The sequence below is a fragment of the Stegostoma tigrinum genome, chromosome 9 (genome assembly GCF_030684315.1).
Source record: "Stegostoma tigrinum isolate sSteTig4 chromosome 9, sSteTig4.hap1, whole genome shotgun sequence".
NCBI classification, from domain to species: domain Eukaryota; kingdom Metazoa; phylum Chordata; class Chondrichthyes; order Orectolobiformes; family Stegostomatidae; genus Stegostoma; species Stegostoma tigrinum.
The window spans coordinates 16,227,217-16,251,100 of NC_081362.1; the positions used below are offsets into that span (position 1 = coordinate 16,227,217).

Consider the following 23,884-nt stretch of genomic DNA (forward strand, 5'->3'; position numbering starts at 1 on the left):
AATGGTTTGCGACTGGGAGGTGCAGTTGGTGAGAGCGAACCGAGGGTAGGTGTTCTACAAAGCGGTCCCCAAGCCTCCGACTTTGTTCAACTTTGTTGCTTTTAATGAGAACGGAAAGCTGCTGGCGTTAGCAGCTGCTGCTAGACATTTCTGAAGGAACTGTGCAAAGTCTGTGGAGTTTTGTGCTTTTTTTAAAAGAAGTGATTTCTAATTGAATCAGGGATGGGGGGTGGGGGGGGAGGTTGCAGTTTACTGTTAGACCAGTTTGGACGTTAAATTTGCCTCAAGTTTCAGTCTTGCTCACATTTCAGTCCAGTCCTGCTCCCTTTTATTTTGCATCATATTCCCTGCTTTGTATGAAGCGCTCAGATTGTGTGTAAAGTCACCTGCCCCTTTTGTTGGTGTCTTGCCAGTATAATGATACTTAATTATATACGCGTTGCTGTTCTTGAAATCATTTTTGTTTTGTGATCTGAATTCACTTGCAGTGCAGGCATTTGCAGAGCAGCTCAGTCAGAATTCTAGAGGCTGCCTTAATTTTTTTCTTCTGCACATTCACTTGTAGGGCATGGCATTGCTGCTGGACCAGCTTGTTGCCCTTGAGAAGGTGGTGGTGGTCCATCAGAAAGGGCTTCACTTCTGCATAGAATACTCATAAACTCTCACCAAGAGGGAAAGACAGCAGCCAATTTGGCCAATGCATTGCTGAGCTTATAAATTAGGTTTGGAATGCCAGCATTTGGCTTGGATGTCTGGGTTTCCAGCTAACCAGGTATGTCGCAAACTGCCCTCCTCTTCAGATGTGCTCCGACCCAACTCAGTTGGGAGTTGATCTCAGACCCTTCTGACCCAGAGGCAGGAACACTGCCACTGAGCTGCTTGGTCAAATTGATATGCTTTAAAGAGTGCCATAAGGGAGGGAGGCAAGCCAAGAGAAGGGCGAGAGTCACAGGAAGAGAGTGAAGACTTTGGAAAGGGTGTAAGAGGAGTTTCCTGGAGTTGTTGAGGGTTTATGTTTATCTGAATAGACTGGAGAGGTTGAGATTGTCATCCTTAAAGGAGAGATGGATGAGACGACTTTAACAGAAGTATTAAAGGCATTTGACAGAGTAACTCAGGAAGCTGAGAGTCAAACAGTGGACACAGATTTGCTCCAAAAGGACCTGAAGCAGTAAAGGCAAGAAGCTTCACTTTACGCAGCATGTTTGCTATCTGATAGGACGTGTTAACAGATTCAGTGTTAGCCTTCAAAGTGGAACTGGACAAAAACATGAAGGAGGAACATTGCTGAGAAGCATGGTCGGGGCGGGGGACGGGGGCAAGGATGTCCAGTTTTCTTTGAAAGAGCTGGTACTGGCTAGTTGGGAGTCAGTTACTTTCGATGGCTGGAAGGCTGGTTTGCAATGCAAGTTCAATGCAATGTGAAGGACTGCCTTCTAGAAGTCTCCCTTTGCCTGAGGCTCTGTCTCTCTCTGTCTCTCTCTGTCTCTCTCTCTCTCTCTCTCTCTCTCTCTCTCTTCTCTTCTCTCTCTCACTCTCTCTCTCACACACACACTCTCTCTCTCTCTCCCTCCCTCTCACCCTCACTCTCTCTCTCCCTCTCTCTCCCTCACTCTCTCTCTCTCTCTCTCTCTCTCTCTCTCTCTCTCTCTCTCTCTCTCTCGCTGTCTCTCTCTTTGTGTGAAGCATCTATTCTAACTGGTCAGCACAACATTTTCTAGATTCCCAAGGGGGTCAGCTTGTCGTCTTGTTAAGGACACCTATTGGTTTCTGTGTAAATGGCTGAGGTGGGTGGTGGTGGGGGCGGGGGGTGAGCGGACAGTGGGGTGCTGGTTGCTGGAGAGGTGGCCAAGCAGATTTGGGAAGGAGCGGCGGGGGTGAATCTCCAAGTGATGGGGACAGCAGCGCTTGGTTTAACCTGACACACTCCTAGTAGCTCAGCAATGGTTGTTACAGTGGGCCTTACATTCCCGCAGCTGGAAGAGAACCTCCAGTTGAGGTCAGTGTGCAAAGCAAATCCTCAAGCTGAAATTAGCAGCTGTGGGGAATTTTTTTTGTTCTGTCCATTGTGCCAGTTCTTGGCTCCGACACAAGAGCTCAGGGCTGCACAGTTCAGCGATTCCTTGCTAAGACTGCATTGCCAGAGGGAAAAAGGGCCATTTGAAAACTGTAATTGTTAGCGAACAGTGTGGGAGAGACTCCGCTCCCATACCTAATCAGTTTTAGGAGGGAAATGCTTTGGAAGGAGAGAGAGAGAGAGAGAGAGAGAGAGAGAGACAGACAGACACACAGAAAGCCAGCTGCTTAGAGCTTATGATTTTCCTTGCCGACCTCTCCACATCCCAGTGGAGAGACGTCATAGTTTAGGAATAGTTGAGGAAGACTGCCTGCCTGCGTCTGCTGTAGCAAAGCGCCAGAGAACTCCTGTGCATTGGAGCTGACTCTGGGCTCTTTAGGCTGGATGGCTGATGTTGGAGTGTCGGGGCTATCGTGCCCCTGTTGAGCAGGAGCTGCACTCGGTGTCGTTGGCCTGGTGCCCCAGGAATGTGAGGCCAGCAGCACATGCCGATGAGTGTAAGTTTTTTTTTAGAAACCTGAACACTTGTCACTCCACCGTGCCAGTTGTCAGGCTGGCTCGAATAACACTTGCCGGGAGTACCGGTTGGCAAAATGTTTGTGCGGGGCACTCCCCAGCCCAGCTGCTGTATGGGGTCCCTTCGGCATACACTGTACTAGAGTTCTTCAACTCCTCGTACAGTGACCGGTGGCCTCCGGTCTCCTTGTCTCTGCAGTCTCCGGGGTAGAAGCAATGGCTGAGTGCTGTGATACAGACCCTGAGCTCCCCGAGTGTCACTGTGACGTTAACAGGCAGGTCTCAGCTTCTCTGCTTTCAGTCGCTTTCTGCTGTTGCATGCTCAGTTAGAGACCACTGCGCCGTACAATGCCAAACCCTCCACCCCAACCCTGACTTTAAACAGGCGTTTGCATGCCTTGGCTCCTCTGGCACTGCAGACTGTACATCATGTTTATTTCGTGGAGTTCCTTCACATTGCATTTAAAAACCTGCTCCCGTCTCCTTCCTGTGCGAAACCCAAGTGCCATGCTTATTCATTCTGAAAATAGCGCAAAGGAAGAGCAGGCTCCTAATAAATCTGTGCAAGTGAGGCTCCAGCCTGCCAGCTGTCTGCACTCTGAATTGCTACCGTGTAATTTACTGTGAAATAGGTGCAGGGTAATGGAATGTGGACTGAGCTCCTGCCATGAACGCTTTGCATATCCTTCTGTGAACGGACCCGCAGTTGAAATTGAGATTCACAGGTTAATTGTTTCTCTCCGTCAGGGAACAGGACGGCTCTGAATGAAACAAGAGCCCAGATTTTTGGGAGCATAGGGCTGTTCGTGGAGTGTGCCTTTCAACACGTCAGCACCCTCCAAATGAGTATGCTTTAATAATGACCAGCTTTGGTCTGTTTGTAGGTGTTAGGTGAAGGATACACAGCAGTGAGGACACACAGGGAGAGCTCCCTTAACCTCTGCCTCATAAACAGTTTGGTCAACTTGTCCTGTCTATGCAGTCCCATTTAACTGGGAGATGGCAGCGGAGAAACAGCGCAGAGTGTGTGCTCCTACCCAGAGCTCCTGTGCTCCGTCTGGTTCTTTTCCACCTTTCTCTGCTTTTGTGTTTTTTTACTTTAACTTGACTAACTGTCTGGAGACTTGACAGAGTCAAGGTGTCCAGTGAATCTGATGCACGTTTCTCCTGGTAGCAGTTGTTGAAGTGGTAGACAGGAGTGTGTGACTGGGCCAGACGGAGGCAGGGCTGTGTGACTGGGCCAGACGGAGGCAGGGCTGTGTGACTGGGCCAGACGGAGGATGAGGAGGAGGAGGGAGGTGAGAGCGTGCTCCCGGTGGATGAGGGGGAGGAGGGAGGTCTAGCCATCTGCCTGCAGTTGGTGATGGTCTCAGTGTTGGGCTGGAAAGGCCTGAAACCAGGCCCATGGCTAAGCACCTTAGGAAAACCGGTAATGGTGAAACTATTAACTTTTTATTTCTTCACCTTCCACTTTACTGCTAAGATTTTGTACTTCGGCACCTTTGTATTTAAGATGGTGCCAGGAATGGCGACCTTGTAAACTTTCCACTATACTGCTGTATCCCTGTACTTGACTATATGTGACAGTATAACCTAATTTACTAACATTAAACTGAGGTCTATTCTATTCGCCTGAGAGAGCAGCATCTTGATTTAATGTTTCATTTGGCAACAAACTGTTATCTCCAACAATGCAGCTCTCTCTCGTTACTGAGCTGAAGTGTCGGCTTGGAACTTTTTTGGTTCATTCATGGGATGTGGGCATCCTTGGCGAGGCCACCATTTGTTGCCCACCTAAATTATCCTTGACAAGATGTCTCCTTGAACTGCTGCTCCCGTGGGGATACGCTGAAGATTGGGACTAGAGTGTATTCCCACCAAGCAGATAGTGTTCCTGCTAAACTAGTATAAAAACAGGAAGTAATTAGAGGGTGTTGGGACTGGGAAAAAGCAGAGTTAATGTTTTAGGTCAGTGCCTTTTTGTCCATTATCCATAGCTGACACCAGTTGAGATAAATACGCTGGGAATTTTCAAAGCCCGTATGAGGTTTTGAAATATCTGGAGATGGTGCCAACAAATACCCCCTAATTTCGAACTTGAAGGGTAACAGATTTTGAGACGAGCCATCCTGCAGGTTACGTTCATGATAGAAAATGTGAGAGGATTTCATTTTCATGAGGTAACCTATCACAAGGCTGTTCTGCACAAAACTATGAACACTTGGCTTTGTGGGTGTTCTTAAAGTCTGGTGAAGGCATTCCTTCAGTTGAGAGAGCTATAATTAATGCAATGCTGCATGTTTTAAAGCTGTCCGCATTACAGAGCAGGAATGCATCCTTTTAGAAGCCACTGTTTCAGTTTGGCAGTAGTTAAGCAATGTATCATACATCCCACTAATTTGGTGATTTCACAGTTATGTACACTACAGTAAAACGTTAACATGCCTAACGAAGAGAAGCGTTTTGTGAGGCTAAGACTGTCCTAGGCCACGGGATTAGAATCATCGAGCCTTATACCACAGAAGGAACCTACTTGGCTCTCAGGCCCTGTGCTGTTTCCTCCCTTGAAAGGCCTCCCTAATCAGTTCTTGCCCTCCTGCTTGTTCCCTGTGATCCTGCACGTTCCTTTCTTCCAAGCTGCAAGTCCTTGCAACGGAGTTAGTTCAGGATCCTCATGGATCCATCCATTCTGAGCAAGCGCTTACGGCCGCAGAAAAACTTTGTTAGTCAAATGCCTTAAATCGGGTAACTTTTAACAGTTTTATTGAGCTGTCAAGTAATTGATTTGTCAATTTTCGTGTTAAGAAGAGTTCAAATATTTGATGTGAAGTTTTGGATTCCCAATTTGCATGCGTCGTTCTCAAGAGCTCTGCTTGAAGTAACTGGATTATCCTATGTAATCGCCATGTGATCTTTCCATTTTTAATGCAGGCATGAAAATCTCCATTTCTCTCTCTCTCTCTTTCTCTTTATCCTTTCATCCCTCCATCTCGTTTTGCCCCTCATTTTCTGTTTTACTTTATCTCTGGCGATTTGAACAACGTGACTTGCTTGCATTAGAGAGCCCAGAAGGCAGGCTTTGAGGGGGAAAGGAATGATGATTTTTCCCCGTTTTGATGTGGACTGATTTAGCCTCTGTCGCAATGATGACTTATCACATCCTGAGAAAGCAGAAGTTGCTGAAAATAGCAAGCACCCCCCCATCCACTCACTGGGGCCTCACTGTGAGCTGCATGTGCGGTTTGACTTGCTCACTCAATGTGACTGGCTTGGCTGAAATTTGGACCTTCAGCTGTTGTAAAAACTGGCCACTCGGCCGAGCCTAAAAAGGATTCGGTGTCTTTGCTCCATGCTGTACAGACTTGAGCTCCCCTTTCGAGCTTTGAACTGTGAAGCGGCTGGTGAAAGCTCCACGTGCCACTGAGCAGTTTCTGAACTGCCCTCCCTCGATAGTTAAAAGCTGCACCACTTGGGTTAGCAGACGAGTTGAGGATAGGGGTCTGTCAATGCCAGCCAGTCTTCAGCTCTTTAGGCTCAGGCACAGACATGTGGTAGAGAAACCTTCCTTCCCCAGCTTGCTGTTACACAGGAGTAAGCCCCACTGTAAGCCCCAGGCCCACTTTCCCGATGCCGTGATTAATCCAGCAGTTTCTCAAAGCCAGCGATTTGCCAAGTGATGTTTCAGTGTCATGGCACTCCTCTGCTGCGGGCTACAGTGCAGTGCTCTTTCAAGAAGAGTGTTCTTCCTACTGCATTGTTGTGTGTTTCCCACTGCCGTTTGGTTCCCAGTGCGGCGTGCCACATTGCGCTGTGGTTCCCAGTGCGGCATGCCACATTGCCGTTTGGTTCCCAGTGCGGCGTGCCACATTGTGCTGTGGTTCCCAGTGCGGCACGCCACATTGCCGTTTGGTTCCCAGTGCGGCGTGCCACATTGCCGTTTGGTTCCCAGTGCGGCGCGCCACATTGCCGTTTGGTTCCCAGTGCGGCGTGCCACATTGCCGTTTGGTTCCCAGTGCGGCGCGCCACATTGCCGTTTGGTTCCCAGTGCGGCGTGCCACATTGCGCTGTGGTTCCCAGTGCGGCGAACCGCATTGCGCTGTGGTTCCCAGTGCGGCGAACCGCATTGCGCTGTGGTTCCCAGTGCGGCGAACCGCATTGCGCTGTGGTTCCCAGTGCGGCGTGGTTCCCAGTGTGGTGTAGTTCCCAATGCCGCTTGGCAGCTCGGTCCGAACACCGTTTTTAAAATATACTTTTTTTCCCTGGGATGTAGCAAGTCTAACTTCCCTTGCCTGCACCAAGCTCCAGATGAACTGAGTGGCCTTCTGAAGACAGCTGAGAGCGAACGACATTGCTGTGGATCTGCAGTCAGATGTAGGCCAGGCGAGGGATGGTGACAGAGCTCCTTCTGTGAACGGCATTAGTGAACCAGGTGGAGCATTTGATTCCACACTTTGCGAAATGCCGCCAGCTGCCGTAGCAGAAATTGACCTCATATCACCAGAACATCCCAGCTGATTAACTAGTCCAGTCACGGTCCAGCCCCATTTCCACACAAGATGGTGCAGGAATCAGTTGATGCCGTCCTGCTCATCATTTCATCTGGTCTCTACACCCGAGCATTAGGAGAGCAAAACTGTACTTCACGCAATGTTCTGGGCTCTGAAGGAGCCATTCACCCCATTGTCTCTGCACTAGCCCTTTAAAGAACCATTACCTGGTGCTGAACTCCCCACAGCCATACACAGTTTCTGTCCCAATAACCACCCAGTGCCTCATGAATATGGCAGCCCGCCCAAGGCCCATGGAGTTTGGGTGCTCCTGACCATTTCTGTCCTTTTGTTTCAGAGTGAAGAAGCTGAAGGAGACGCTGGTCGCTGTCCAGCAACTGGACAAGAACATGAGCAGCCTGCGAACTTGGCTCGCCCAGATTGAAACTGAGCTGTCAAAACCCATCGTCTACGATTCCTGTGATTCCCAGGAGATACAGCATAAGCTTGCAGAGCAACAGGTAAACAAGCCTTCATTGTTTCCACCAGAGAACAGGAACTCACCATGGCTCTGCGGTAACGCCAAGTTCAAAAGTCACTGAGCCCATTTCCCAATGTAGAGACCTCGGCACAGCATGTAACGCTAAGGGAGTGCTGTCCTGTCACAGCTGCTGCCTTTCAGAGAATACACTTCATTAGCTTCAAAGCCCTTTGTGTTACAGCCGTTCATCTCGTCTCTTGCTCACTCTCCCATTCTGTCTCTCTCGCTGTGTCGCTCTCTCGCTCGCTCTCCCCTCATCAACACATGCTTTCTCTAGCCTCTTTCTTCTTTCTCTTTCACCTTCTCTCTCTCCTCCCAATTTTGTTTTCTGTTTCCCTTTCTCTGTCTCATTTTATTTTTCTCTGTTGCATTCACATTGCGCATTCGTGTTTCCCTCCATTCACTGTCTCAAGTGTTCTCTCTTGCATTCACTCTAGTTCTCTTTCTCATGTTCTCTGTCTCAAATTCTTTCTCTCACACGCAATCTCCCATTCCCTCGCACCCATTCTCAGATGCCCACTCTCACTCTTTCATCTCTTGCTCTCACATTCGCTCTCTCTCGTTCACCCATTCACTCTGTTTGCCCCTCTCATGTTCACTTCTCCCTCTCACTCACATTTGTCTCTCTCTTGTGTTTAACCTCTCATGCGTTCACTCTTATGTGTGTTTCCTCTCTTGTGTGCATTCATTCTCTCAATCATGATCACTCTCTCTCCTGTGTTTGCCCTCACATGTTTTCTCTCTGTCTCTGTCCCACGCGCGGACTCTGTGTCTCGCACTCATTCACTGGTGTGCATGTCCAGCCCCTCCCTGAGCCCTCATTCTGGCCCGGGTCTGTTAGGAAGAAGCAGTGTTAGATGATCAAAACACTCGAGAGCAGAAGAGCCACGAGCTTGCCTAGTGCCCAGGTGAATGGAGCTCGCCTCTGATCTCTCTGCCCTTTGTATTTGCAGGAGTTGCAGCGGGACATTGAGAAGCACAGTACAGGCGTGGCTTCGGTCCTCAATCTCTGTGAGGTGCTGCTGCATGATTGCGATGCCTGTGCTACAGAAACGGAGTGTGACTCCATCCAGCAGGCCACCAGGAACCTGGACCGCCGGTGGAGGAATATCTGCGCGATGTCCATGGAGAGACGGCTCAAGTAAGAACAGCTGCAGTTCCCTGCTGCTGGGAGGTGTTGCAGAGAGTGACCGAGATTGTCCAAATAGATGTAGAATCCCTGCAGCGAGGAAGCTGGCCATTTGGCCCGTCCAGTCCACACCAGCCCTCTGAAGGGTATCCCACCCAGTCCCAGTAATGCTGTATTTCCCATGGTTAGCCCACCTAAGCTACACTTCCCTGAACACTGTGGACAATTTCCCATGGTCAGCCCACCTAGCCTGCGCATCTTTGGACTGTTGGAGGAAACCGGAGCACCCGGAGGAAACCCACACAGACACGGGGAGAATGTGCAAACTCCACACAGACAGTCGCCCGAGGCTGGAATTGAACCTGGGTCCCTGGCGCTCTGAGGCAGCAGTGCTAACTATGGAGATACCATACCACTGGGCAAGCAGCATTGGGAGAAATGAGTGGTTCCAGGGGCTGGCAGTACCAGCTGCGTGATGTGCAATCATCTGAGCTTTCTAACATTCTCCCCATTGTATAATTCCGAAGACGGGTCATACCGAACTCAAACCATTAAACATGTTTCTCTCTCCACAGAGAGGAGCTGTCAGATCTGGTGGGTTTCTCCAGCACCCTCTGCATTTGTTTTGTACAATTCTATCTCTCCCGTTCCTGCCTCGAACCCCTTCCGCTGCTGAAAACCCTCACCTGGCGCTTTTTTAAATTGGCCCTCCGAGCCGACTACTGCAGTGTACTGCTGACAGCCCAGACCTTCAGCTTCAGGGAACCCAAGCTCATTGAATGTCCTCCAATAGCTATTTCATAGAACTGAGCAAGTCACAGAGGGGTACAGTGCAGGGAAATGCCCTTCGGCCCATTGAATCTGCGCTGGTCGAAAACAGACACTTAACTATCCATACCGGCTGCACAGCAGCGGGCCATTCGGCCCCACAGGTCGCTACTTACTGCACATAGGGTTCTCCCGCTCTGGCTCCCTGCATCGTAAACTTCCTCCGTCCCCTCACACTTGCTGTTTGTCCTCTTAGGATTGAGGAGACCTGGCGATTGTGGCAGAAGTTTCTGGATGATTATTCTCGCTTCGAAGACTGGCTTGAAACATCAGAGCAGACGGCGTCGATGCCTAATTCCTCTGAGGTTTTATACACAGTGGCCAAGGAGGAGCTGAAGAAGTTCGAGGTGCTGTAAGAAAGAGCTGATGCTGGACAGCTGCGACGGTGTTGCAATTAAAATGTTAAATCTGCCAGCGCTTTTACGGGGGATCTCTCCACGAGTAATTGCAAGGGTCCTCATTTTAAAGGGGAACTGCTGGTGTAAAAACGTCACGCTGCAGTTACACTCTGCTGCCACAGGGAGGGAGCAGGGAGCGCGGTGGTGCTGGAGTGCACCCTGTAGGCAAGAGTCGGTAATTGTATTGTGAGTTAGAAATGTGGACCATTGGCATTGGATTCGTTAAGAGTTCTAACTTTGAAATAGTGATGGAGGGCTTTTGTGGCATTGCGGTGTTGTCCCTCCCTCTGAGGCAGGAGGCCAGGGTTCCAGTCCCACTGGCTCCGGACCTGTGTTGTAAGATCTCTGAAAATATCTGAAATGGTGATGGATTTATGTAGTCCCCTTGTCCTTGTGAAATTATTCTCTAGCCTTGCTTGCCCTGAAGCCTACCAGACCCCAAACTCACAGGTAATTTTAATAACAAATAAAAATTACGATGGATGTCAAACCAGCCTCAAAGTCACTAAAATCTGTTTTCCACTGTCATGCAAATTTCAAGACCTACCCATCCCTGCCCCAAATGCAGTCCTACATTAGCTGACAACAATGTTTAGAAAGAAAGTCACCTGATATCACTCTCTCATTGGAGAGGGACAGTTGCTGGTGATTGGTTTAACTTGAGGGATGCCATCCTTCAGATGTGGGGGGAGAGACAAAGAGTTTTATAGCACAGAAACAGACCTTTCAGTCCAACTAGTCCATGCCAACCAGATATCCTAACTTCATCTGGTCCCATTTGCCAGCATTTGGCCCGTATCCCTCTAAACCCCTCACGTTCATGTACCCATCCAGATACCTTTTAAATGTTGTAATTGTCCCAGCCTCCACCACTTCTTCTGGCAGCTCATTCCATATACGCACCACCCTGTGTGTGAAAAAGTTGCCCCTTAGGTCCCTTTTAAATCTTTCCCCTCTCACCTTTAACCTATGCCCCTCTCGTTGTGGACTCCCTTGCCCTGATTGAAGACCTTGCCTATTCACCGTATCCATGCCCCTCATGATTTTATAAACCTCTCCCTCAGCCTCCAATACTCCAGGGAAATCAGCCCCAGTCTATTCAGCCTGGCCCTATAGCTCAAACCATCCAATCCTGGCAACATGCCCCACCCGGGGAAAAGAGTGCTTTACCCCATCCATGTCCCTTAGGATTTTATAACCCTCTGTCAGGTCACCCCTCAGCCTCCAACACTCCAGGGGAAATAGCCCCAGTCTATTCAGCCTCTCCCTATAGCTTAATCCTTCCAACCCTGGCAATATCCTTGTGAATCTTTTCTGAATACTTTCGAGTTTCAAAATGCCTTTCCTACAGCAGGGAGACTAGAACTGCACGGGGTATTCCAAAAGTGGCCTGACCTATATCCTGCACAGCCACAACATGAGCTCCCAACTCCAATACTCAATGCACTGAACATTAAAGGCAAAAGTGCCAAAGACCGCCTTCACTGTCCAGTCTCCCTGTGACTCCACCTTCAGTGAACTATGAACCTGCACCCCAAGGTCTCCCCAAGAGGTTGAGAAGGAGAATCCTTCTCAGTAACTCCAGGCAGAGCAGAAATGAACCCATGCTGTGGTCATCACAAACCAACCATCTGGTCACATTTTACCACAATGAAACACCCCACAGCGTATTATAAAACACACTGGAAGGGCCACATCAGGACGTATTGGGTCATAGCTTGTCCAAAGAGGTAGGTTTGGGGAGATTTGTAGCTCAGGTTGAGGTTCTGGATGTGAGTTTACTCGCTGAGCTGGAAGGTTCGTTTTCAGACGTTTCGTCACCATTCTAGGTAACATCATCAGTGAGCCTCCGACAAAGCGCTGGTGTTATGTCCCGCTTTCTGTTTATCTGGTTAGGTTTCCTTGGGTTGGTGATGTCATTTCCTGCGTTGGTGATGTCATTTCCTGTTCTTTTTCTCAGGGGATGGTAGATGGGCTCCAAATCAATGTGTTTGTTGATGGAGTTCCGGTTGGAATGCCATGCTTCTAGGAATTCTCGTGCATGTCTCTGTTTGGCTTGTCCTAGGATGGATGTGTTGTCCCAATCAAAGTGGTGTCCTTCCTCATCTGTACATAAGGATGCGAGTGATAGTGGGTCATGTCGTTTTGTGGCACCAAGTGGACACCACTTTGATTGGGACAACACATCCATCCTAGGACAAGCCAAACAGAGACACGCACGAGAATTCCTAGAAGCATGGCATTCCAACCGGAACTCCGTCAACAAACACATTGATTTGGAGCCCATCTACCATCTCCTGAGAAAAAGAACAGGAAATGACATCACCAACCCAAGGAAACCTAACCAGATAAATAGAAAGCGGGACATAACACCAGCGCTTCATCGGAGGCTCACTGTTGATGTTACCTAGAATGGTGACGAAACGTCTGAAAACTAACCTTCCAGCTCAGCGAGCAAAACTCCCATCCAAAGAGGTAGGTTTTCAGCCATGCCTCAAAGAAGGAAATTGAGTTGAGGGGGAGGAAATTTCAGGGCCTTAAGCCTTAGAAAACTGAAGGCACGGGCCACCATTAAATTGAAGAGTGCACAACAGACCAGAAGCAGGAGAGCTTAAATATTGGGAATGTTTAGAGAGAGTTCACAGTGAAAGGGATGGCGGGGGGATGCTGTTGAGGTTTCACTTGCTGTAGACGTAATATATCTGAGCAGGTTGATCAAGAACATCGACAGAGGTGTGGAGGGCATGAGGCTATTCCAGGGTGGATTTGGATTTGGAAACAGGGGTATGCATTTTAGAATTGATGCATTTGCTTGACCGGGAGCTAATGTCGGTCAGCGAGCACAGGGTAGCAGGCCTGGCTGCAGCTCGTGCTCAGTCGGGGTTGGGGGGGAATTGGTGTTATAAATGTATTTTGGTTCCAATGGGGGATCCTGTAGCCACGCCGTTCTGGCGTCAGTTTGCATTTTGGGATCCTTGTTTGTAACATCATGCTTGTAGATTTCCTCACAACGTAATGGGTGAGCGAGAATGTCCTGTTACTTCTTTGCCTTGCCCCCCCAGGCATTTCAACGGCAGGTCCACGAGAGCCTGACCCAGTTAGAGCTGATCAACAAGCAGTATCGGAGGCTAGCCCGTGAAAACCGCACGGACTCTGGCAGTAAACTCAAAGACATGGTCCACGAGGGGAACCAGCGTTGGGACAATCTGCAACGGAGGGTCACAGCCATCCTCAGGAGACTGAAAGTAAGACCTGATCAACGAGGGCAGACAGTGTCCAACCACGATTCTCTGTATAGTTGTACAGTGTACCATTGTATTATTTTAACATCGCAAAATGTCCTCAGCTGCTTCACAGGAGCAACTACCAGACAGGAGAAAAATACACTGACTCGGGCAGAATGTCCAAATTTCCAAAAGTGTGGGATGTGGAGTAGTATTTAAGGAGAATCTAAAAGATTTCGGAAGTGAATTCCACCGGTGTCTTAGCAGCTGAAGGAGCAATGAGCAGTGATGGAGAGATTGAAATCTGGGATGTTCAAGAAGCTGGAATTGAAGGAACAGGAACCCGTTAGAGGCTTCGGAGTTGGGCGAGACCACTGCGGAGGGAGTTTAAAATTTGAGGTGTTACTTAACTGGAAACCGGTACAGGCCAGCGAGGACTGACAGCTTATATTGAAAGGATGCACATCTCCATTATTTACTGACTAGAAGAGTCCTCTGCGTTTGGTAGATTTAAACTTAATTTGCAGGTATATGGCCCTGCACCATGAATTGTCTCTCGTTCATACTTAGTGACAGTACCTCTCTAACCAACCTCATGATGGACTGACGTAAGCAAAATACTGCAGATGCTCGAGAAACATTCGGTGTCTCAAAGACGCAGATGGTTTCACAACATGCGTAGGGAGAGAGAGTGACAGAGGTGATTTTTTTTGAGTTAAGCTATGACCCGAGAAGTTTGGAAGAAATTATTTTTGATTTGAAAAGCTCTGTCCACAGAGGCTGCTAGACCTTTTGAGTTTCTCCAACACTTTCTGTTTTTGTTTGTAAAATTGACTGATGTGGGAGGGATTTGGGAGGCAAAAAGCTGTGTACTGTACGTGATGGAGGGTCTGTAGAGCTTTAGACTGAGGCTGTATTTCTGGGGGAGATCAGAAGGAGCTTAATCCTGCATTGTACTATGTAGTCCCTGGGAGTATCTGATACTGATACTATGTCCATTAAAAACAGAGAGTTCAGTTTCTCATTATTCAATGAAAGTGAAACCCTATTTAGCAAATAATGAAATTAAAAAAACACCTTTTATGAATAACCTAAAGCACTGTGGACAATTTTAATTGCTTCAATTTGATTTCCTTGTTTAAAAACGCCTGGATTTAGAAGCTGCTTGTTTTATTTGTCCCGTTTGTACAGCACTTTATTGGTCAGCGAGAGGAGTTTGAAACCACGCGCGAGAGTTTCTTGGTCTGGTTGACAGAGATGGACCTGCAACTGACCAACATCGAGCACTTCTCCGAATGTGACGTTCAGGCCAAAATCAAACAGCTAAGGGTAGGTACAGGAACGATCCACCTGGGGTGTGGTGTTCAGTCTGAAGGGCACTGTGTCAACAGCTCAAAGTGTTCTCGACCAGGATTTCTTTTCGTACTCTGTGTTGAGGGATCGACATGGGACAGAGATAACACAATGTGGAGCTGGAGGAGCACAGCAGGTCAGGCAGCATCAGAGGAGCAGGAAAGCTGACGTTTCTGGTCTGGACCCTTCTTCATAAATGGGTCTTCTGAAATAAATGGGGCGCGGGGGTCAGGCTGGTGAAGGTAAATGTGATGATGGTGGGTGAGTACAGGTAGGGAGTGGTGGGGGGATTGGTCAGCGAGGTGGGAGAAACAGCTAAGTGGGAGAGAAGCCAGACAGGCTGTGTTGGGTTAAGGAGGCGGGGATGAGAGGGAGCGTTGGATGTGGGATGAGACCAGGAGTAGGGAGATTTTGAAACTAGTAAAGACCACAAGCATTGACAGTTCTTACTGTCTCTGGGATAGGACAGAATTGGTTTTGATGATCAGCGCTGTGTCTGCATTACAAAACCATTGTTGTTGCAGGTATCTCAGCTAGCTTTGTAAGAAAGGGAGGCAGTCAAATGTTTATGAATTTTGAAACGTTAAATCTCGAGATTTATTTTTAGAAAGCTGCACTTGTCTTTTACTAACATGTTTGAGTCACCTCAACAACCTAGTAAAGAGATCCAAATTCAATGTCGCGTTCAAAAGTCTGTAATCCCCATGTCACTTTAATGTTGAGTGGGAGAAGTGGGCGTCACTGGCTAGAGATTTCTCTTTAAAAATCGGTCTATCTTTTGTTTGTTGTCCTGTTGCTGAGTTTGATATCCTTCCAAATCTCTGAGGGGTTGCCTTAATTCCCAGGGAAGGAGGACTTACTTTCACAATGAGGTGTTTCGTAGTAATTTTGATGGGGATGTTAGTTCTCACTCTGGCCTGTTTTCTGGGTGAGGAAAACATTGCTTTGTCTCAGATGCGAGTATAAAGACAGTGAAATAAATCACTTAAAGCATTCAGAGAAACAGTGACTCCAGCCTGGGGTGTGAAACCGAGCGGAGGGGTGGGAGCAAGATTTTGCTCCTTGGGTTGGGGCCCTGACATTGGGATCAGGTGGGATCACAGGTGGGGAGTAGCCACTTGATGGTGATTTGCCCCGAATTTGCCTAACGAGAGTGGGGCTGTGTCTAAGTCATGACAGCAGTCATATTTTCGAAACTTAGTTGGGGGGGGCGGTGTGTGTATGGTGAATCGGAGATTCTCCACCTGGGAGGAATCTGTATCTTGTAGCAGCTGCAGACAGGGAGAGAGATAACACTCCCGTTTTGAGATGCCCTTGCTCCCAGGCAGCAGTCAGAAACCAAGACCTCATAATCACGTTCTCATAGCGTACATTGAAAACTGAAACATTTTGGACTAGTTAATGAGTCTGATCTCACACCAGGGTAGTTGACTATGAACCTTCCCCTTGCATCCCAAGAAGTGTCCCGGTTGCCTGAGAACATTCAAGAAGTTGCTGACCACTTTCTCCAAGAAGCTAGCAACGGGTAATTAAATACCAGCTTTGTCGGTGACACCTGTTGTTAAAAGGCCACAAATAGATAGCACCACCTACCTGGAAAGCCCGAGCGTGTAACACACCCAGCCCCATGGCTCCCACGGCAGAGGCGAGGTAGCTGCAGATTTTGGAAATGTTTTGGGAGGAGGAGGAGGAAATGGAGTGGAAGATCTGGGCATTAGAGCTGAGGGGATCTGTGCTCACTCTTTTTATGGGAAGCAGCATGTGGGGAAAACTCGCAACAATAGTGGAGTGTTTTTATGGTTAGAAAGAGTTGGTTGGAACAGAACTGCGTACCTCTAATTAAAGAAATATGACCATAAGACATTGACATTGGAGTAAGCCATTCAGCCTGTTGAGTCTGCTGCACCATTCAATGAGATCCGTAGCTGATCTGATCATTGTGAACTCCACTTTCCTGCCTTTTCTCCATAATCCTTGATCTCCTTACTGATTACAAGTCTATCTCAGCCTCAGATATGCTCAATGACCCAGCCTTGACAGCCCTTTGCGGTAAAGAATTCCACAGAAACACGTCACCTCTGAATTTCACATTGGAGCGAGAGACAAACAAGGTCACCAGTGTTTTTGGCCGTTGCTACCTCTCTCCCTTCTCTGTAGCTACTTCTGCCTCTGGGCACTGACAGTCTTTCTGTCCATCTGCAGGCCTTCCAGCAGGAGATAGATCTCAACATGAACCGAATCGACCAGCTGTTTGCTCACGGAGAGTGGCTCATTAAGAAGAGTGAGCCAGTGGATGCTGCAATCATCGAGGAAGAACTGGAGGAACTTCACCGGTACTACCAGGAGGTCTTCGGACGAGTGGACCGATACTACAAGAAGCTGATGCAGCTTCCGGTGAGCAATTCCTCATGCACAGTTTTCAGGACAGTGTGCCAGTTCTCATGAATGTGACACCCACGATGCCTAGAATGTGGAAGCAGGCCACTGGGCCAATGCTCCTCCGAAAAGCATCCCACCTAGACCCACACCTCTACCCTGTCTCTATAACTCCTGCATTTCCTATTGCTAATCTACCCAATTTAGCATGGCCAATCCAGCTTTGGACCGTGGGCGGGAACCAGAACCTAGAGAAAGCCCACACAGACATGAGGAGAATGTGCAACAGACACAGACTAGCCCGAGGCTAGAATCGAACCTGTGTCTGCGGCGCTGTGAGGCAGCAATGCTAACCACTGAGTCACCGTGCCGGCCCACCAGGATTATGGCTTTTCAGGAGCTTAGCACTGAATACTGGTATGAATCTGTTTCCTAGACACTTTGAGCTATTTCATACAGTCATTGCATTTTCCTTGTGTTACCTGGAAACTGAGAAAAGTTTGCAACTCATGTAACATCTGTAATTGTTCTTAAGGTTGTTTGAAAAGGGCTTGTCGGAGGTTGCATCATTTATAAAGGGATCAATTATCATAGCAATATATTGGTCCTTGTGAATTAGTGACCTTGACCTGGAAGAAGCTTAGGAAGCTGGCAGACACAATGGAAGGCTACAGGCAGAGTAGCTAGAGGTTGAAGGCACAGATGTCTACACAGAATAAAATCAGATTGAGATAGAAAGAGAAATGCAGGAAATTCTTGTGAGGAGCTAAAGTAGCTAATATCTTAGAGGAAGAGGTCAGTTTTTCTGTTTGATACAAAAAGGAGACAGGAGCTCTTGGAGTTACTGGATAAGCTGAGTCAAAAAGCCTTAAGATCCAGAAAACTGCTTGAAAACCTCAGAGGCACAAAAATCCAGATATTTTCCTAGACATGGCCAAATCTTGTATTGTTGCTTGTTCGGTCAGAAAGGAACCCTTTGAAAGCTACACTGTCAGGACTGCTGTAACCCGAGGGAGGGGGCCTTTATTATCAGCAGAAAGCGCTTCCATAATTGTACCTGTGAAACTCAAAGGTGAAAGCTGTTGGATAGGACTGCATTGTGGAGCTTAGTGGGTAAGTGATGTCCGCTGGGAATGGTTGTCACAGAAAGACAGTGTCGTAAGCGGGCTATTCACCAACCCTCTGAAGAACATTCCACCCCATTCCTATAATGTTGCATTTCCCAATGGCTAACCCACCTAGCCTGCACATCCCTGGACACTACGGGCAATTTAACATGACCAGTCCACCTAGCCTGCACATCTTTGGGCTGTGGGAGGAAACCGGAGCACCCGGAGGAAACCCACACAGACACAGGGAGAATGTGCAAACTCCACACAGGCAGTTCTGCAAGTGTAGAATCAAACCCAGGTCCCTGGTGCTGTGATGCAGCAGTGCTAACCCCTGTGCCACTATACCACCTTGTAAGGGTATTGTTGGTAAAGTGAAATGTATCTTTTGATGAAAGTGTTGTTTACTTGTGAATTCATGTTTAACTTGGATGAGCTCAGATTGATGTTGAAGTTACAGAAAGTGAAATCTTGTTGATAATTTTTTCATTTGGGTCTTATTCAGTAAATTTGTTCATTTGGTTTAGAGTTTCCCCCACAGAGATTATAACACTGTCCCTATTTAGAGGGCGACAGAGTGAGCCCTGTAATGGTGCCCATATGATAGTGAGATGTGGAATTTATGTTGGTAGACCCCCAAAGTAATTGAACAGTGACCACAGCAATCTCTCCCCAAGTACTATCAATATTTACCACTTGGTTCATAGTTTAATGATCTGCTGCAAGCACCTGCAGGTTATTGGTCGCATGCTTCAGTTATGATGCCAGCGTTGGTAAGGGCTGAACTTAGGTCTGTGTGTGTATGTGTAATGCTGTAAACCTGTGCGCTGTTAGTTTCGAGCCAGTGGGATCCATTGCGAACTCTAACATGGGTGACTAGGAAAACCCTTCGGTTTCATATTACAAATCCAACAGCCTAAACGTGTCTGTGACCAGAGGGAGCCATTTGCAGATGTTGGGTTTATTTATAGAGCATAAACTGTGTGTTGGTATGCAGCAAGTTCAGATGGGATAAAGCTGGGAATGAGCTCAATCAAAGTGATGCCTTGTAACTCTCTCCCTGACTTTAAGTTCTCTAGACTGTTTATGTATAAACAGTCTATTTTTTAATGTGTCAGATTAGACAAAATGAATTTTGCATGAAGCACTTGCACCTGTATTTATACTGCGATTTAGATTGGCACAGAACAAGCATTTGTGCTCTGGGGAAGGGCTCTGAATGCAGTTGTCCATCAGGTCTGCAGACTGTCCTGCTTCATTTCTCTCCACTTAGGTGGACAAGAATTTCTGAAAACCTAGGAACATTCCCTGCTGTGTCCTAGCAGGTAATTGTGATGCAGAGATATTGTACTAGATTAGACTTGAAATGTGAGCGTTCTTTTCCTTCCCTCAAACACAGTGTGTGCACCGAAGGGGCTGCCAAAAAGCCAGCAGCTTTTCCATGTGTGTGTCTCTCTCTCTCTCTCTCTCTCTCACACGGTCTCTCTCTTCCCCCCTCTTTCTCTCTCTCTCCCCCCTCTTTCTCTCTCTCTCAAGCACGCAAGTCACTTGGCCTCGCTCTCAGACTTTGTGAAAGCTCTGTTTGGAGCAGTTGCCTTGGGTGATGCACACAGCAGAGAGACAGCAGTTGAAGGAGGAATGTGTTTGAAATATAAATTGCAGTACAGAGAGAATTTTGTCCCAAAATTAAAGAAAAACAAAACGCTTACAGTTTCTCAGTTTATACCAATCCTTCCTGTTGATTTACTCTTCCTTGTAGTCCCTATGGCATACAGATAGTTATCTCATGAGTACCACACACAAATGGAATGAACACAATAAGATCTCCCTTCCCTTCACCTATTGCAACACAAATTCAATAGAAAGAATTGTCGTGTTGAAATCATCTAGCAGGCCCATCAAAATTAATGAAGAGCGCTGTCCAGTTTATGTAGGATAGATGCCACAGAAGCAAGCCATCCAGCCCAATTTGTCTATGTTGGTGTCTGTCTCTCACTTGAGCCTCTTCCCGTCTCTGTCTCATCTCAGTCTGATACTACAACCCTTCTCCCTCATGTGCTTGTCTAACTTAAACTTGCTGCATCTGAACTGTTTGCTTCATCCACTCCCTGTGATTAGTAAATTCCACATTCTCACCAATCTCTGTGCAAAGCACTCTCTTCTGGTACTTGATTCACAGCTAACATGGTCTCCTGTCTGCATTGCTGTGAGTGAACAGGAGCAGGCGTTGTTGAATATACCTTTATGCCGAGGATGATGAAACAGGACATCTTTTCCGCAGCCCTACAGAACCAGGCTCCAGCTCTATGGGATCACTAGGAGAACTCCTTTAGCACGTGCTCACTAGCTATCCCTAAAGTAAAGGATCAATACCCTCTAATGTACGACTCTCACTAAATTAGAGTCATAGAGCACAGAAGCAGACACTTCTGTCCATGCAGTTTAAGCCAACTGTATTCCCAAATTAAACTAACCCCACCTGCCTGCACTTGGCCCATATCCCTCCAAACATTTCTTATTTGTGTACTTATCTGACTGTCTGTCTTTTAAACATTGTAACTCTACCCACATCTACCATTTCCTCAGGAAGTTCATTCCACCCATGAATCAGATACTGTGTAAAAAAAAAAATTTAACCTCACCCTGTGTACCATTAATATTTAAGCAAGAAAACAACTTCATTTAATTCCAGTTTGTCCCCTGCTCCAAAAGTTCATTGCTTGATGGACTAATCTCTGACGGCGTCCTCAGCTCTCAGTCAGGATGGGTAAGAGGTGTATGGTCTCTTATCCTTTCCCTGGAAGGTGAATGCATTGGTAGACACTTTTCTGTGCCAACATGAAGTAACATCTAGATTGCCTTCTTGAGGCTGTTTACCTTCAGGGTTTAATCCAACTGCAGTCTGTGTTTTGAGGGAGATGAAAGATCTGTATTGTTTCCATGATGGTGCAGGTTCTATAGTGAAAAGTTTATCAACTTTTCATTGACCTTTGGTATCTTCACCATTAGCTCATGTACCCCAGCACTGAATCAAAGATGAGCTGAGAACCCCTGACTATTGCAAGCTGATGAAAGAAAGGATATACCTCATAGTCGTAGCGTCATACAGTACGGAAACAGACCCTTCAGCCTGACCAGTCCATGCTGACCATAATTCCAAACTAAACTAGTCCCACCTGCCTGCCCCTGGCCCAGATCCCTCCAAACTTTTCCTATTCACATATACCTTCCTAAATGTATTTTAAATGTTGTAACTGTACCTGCATTCATCAGTTCCTCGCAAACCACCCTCTGTGTAAAAACTTTTTCCCTCATGTCTTTTTTTAAAATCTTTCCCCTCTCACCTTGGAAATATGCCCCCTCAGTATTGAAATCCCCCACTCTGGGGGAAAAGGCACCAGCCATCCACCTAAGCTATATACCCCTTATGATTTTATAACCCTCCAAATGCCCGCCCCTCAACCTCCTACGTTCCAGTGAAAAGAGCCCCAGTCTATCAGCCTTTCTTTATAACTCAAACCTTCTGTACCCAACAACATCCTGATCAATATCTTCTGAACCCTTCCCAGTTTGAAAATATCCTTCCTGTAACAGGGCGACCAGAACTGCACAGAGTGCTCCAGAATGTCCTGTACAAACTTGATTTGACTTCCTAACTCCTGTATTCAAAAGACCAAGCGATGAAGTCAAGCATGCTGAAAGAGCTACCTCTGTATTCATTTTAAAATTAGTATTCTTGCTGTAAAGCTTGGTTTTTTGAGTAAGGGAGTTGAAATCTTCAGTGGGCTTAATACATCCACCAGTAAGAGTTCATCCAGCCTTTCAGTACCTGCTGTTGTGGTCTGTGTTTAATTCTCTGTACTGATCTGTTTATGTCACACTCTGTGTTTGTTATCCTTGGAAGTGAGCTGCATTCAGCTCCTGGTGATGGGGTTCCATGACATGAGGTCCTCACCCAGCTTCTTGTTTAACACTCTTGAGTGCTCGATTCTTCCCCGTCATTGTAAATACCTTGGATTTCCTGTAGGCTTTAGTGACCGGTTGACTTGTTTCTCGTTGGTTGTGCCTGTGGCGTTCTCTGTTATATGCCTTCTGCATTCTGTCAGCCTGTAGGCCTCACCTCTCTACAGGCCGATATAAAGTGACACATCCCTACTACCACCGAACCTCACAGGTATTTCCTCCACTGCTGAGGTCAGATCTTGGGGCTTAGCCTGACAAACTTCACTTTGGCTCCTCTGAGCTCTTGTCTCTGATACCGTGGGTCGAACAGCGTGGAGCAATGTGAGCTCTACATCTCCTGTCAGCAAGCAGCAACAGGCTTCATTGAACATTACTTTGTATAAAGGATGGTAAGAGAGGACCCCTTTTCTCGACCCAGGCTCCAGCCCTGTGTGAGATGGCTGTTTTTGCTCATATTCAGCAGCTTTTACAGATATAATACTCTACAGTTGATTTACAAAGCACAGATATGGAGAAGCTAGACAGCTGCATGTGGGAGAAAGGAACATACGGAAGCAATGAAGTCAGGATGGAGGAGGCTCGTTTAGAGTAGGAGTCACTTGGGACAAATGGCCTGGTTTTGCACTGTAAAATTCAGCGCTCTGTGTGAAGGGCACATTTCATCACTGTCTGGTGACTGTGTTCTGTTCAGTCTGGGTTAATCGAGTTGCAGTGATAGCAGTGATTTCCTCTCTCCCTTTAGCTGACTGACGATGAGCATGAGACATCAGATCGGGAAGCAGAAATAGATGATAACAGTGAATTCTCCAACATGCAGTGGCTGGATAGAGCTGCGGACAGTGTGGGAACCCCACCGCTGGCTCTGAGCCGGGGCACCGGTCTCCCACAGCCCAAGGACACTCGGTCAGGGCGGGATACCCCAGCCAGCGTCGACTCAATTCCCCTGGAGTGGGACCATGATTACGACCTGAGTCGGAACTTGGAGAGTGCAGTGTCACGTGCGCTGGAGGATGCGGAGGATGGCACCGCGGAGGAAGACAGCGATTTCTACCTCAAAGGAGCGGCTGAAATCACAGGTGGGTGTCTGCCTGTGTGTGTGTCTGTGTATGTGTGTGTCTATCTGTGTGTGTGTGTGTGTGTGTGTGTGTGTGTGTGTGTGTGTGTGTGTGTGTGTGTGTTTGTGTCAGCTCAAGTATGTGCGTCTGTGTGCGTGCATGAGGAGAGACACGAGAGATTGATGGTCCCTGGGAGATATGTCAAGAGTGAATGAGGGAGCCAGAGAGTTGAATGTGGCTGGTGGAGTGATAGTGAAATGTGGGAGTCCGGGGTAATGATCCCTAAATCAAGGAATGCCATTGAAGTATTGGTGCAAAATTAGAAATGTTAACTTTTTAAACTGACTTCCTGTGCCTAATTTTTCCAGTAGCTCTCTGCCTGACATTGAGAGCTGCTGGTCCAATTGGTTCAATTGTGATTATAAAACCTCAAGCCCCTCAGATGCTCATTGTGCTTCGGTAATTTTATTTGTGTGCTGACTAGTTGCAGCAATAAAAATAAGATGGTAACCAGCTGCCTTTCTCATTTTGGAGACAATAAGAACTGCAGATGCTGGAGTCAAAGATAAGAGTGTGGGGCTGGAAAAACACAGCAGGACAGGCAGCATCAGCGGAGCAGGAATTGGATCGGGACCTTTCACAGCTCCATACTGTGTTGCCTTTCACATCTTGCTCTTCACAGCCGATAGGGCTGTTCTTAGTGATTGTCAAGTCTTTGCTAATGGGTTCGCAGGAATTCATTCAGCTTAATTTCATGGCCATCCCTAATTTCCATGTGAAGGCATGGCCCACTCCTAGCTGTGTGACTGAAGCCCTGTACGAGGACCA

At 47.4% G+C, this 23,884-nt stretch overlaps 1 protein-coding gene across 11 annotated transcripts in view; it reads left to right on the forward strand.

The window, feature by feature from the left end:
- Nucleotides 1-23,884, forward strand: part of syne1b (spectrin repeat containing, nuclear envelope 1b) — a 504,959-nt gene that overhangs the window by 444,273 nt on the left and 36,802 nt on the right. For 10 of the 11 annotated variants that reach the window (XM_059648367.1, XM_059648370.1, XM_059648364.1 and 7 more), the window contains 7 exons: nt 7,439-7,601; nt 8,575-8,762; nt 9,775-9,925; nt 13,039-13,221; nt 14,392-14,529; nt 16,756-16,947; nt 22,744-23,077. In XM_059648367.1, coding sequence (XP_059504350.1) covers nt 7,439-7,601; nt 8,575-8,762; nt 9,775-9,925; nt 13,039-13,221; nt 14,392-14,529; nt 16,756-16,947; nt 22,744-23,077 — 1,349 coding nt within the window. Of the gene's footprint in view, nt 1-2,727; nt 2,869-7,438; nt 7,602-8,574; nt 8,763-9,774; nt 9,926-13,038; nt 13,222-14,391; nt 14,530-16,755; nt 16,948-22,743; nt 23,078-23,884 lie in introns of those variants that run through there. The other variant, XM_059648371.1, reaches the window with a different exon arrangement.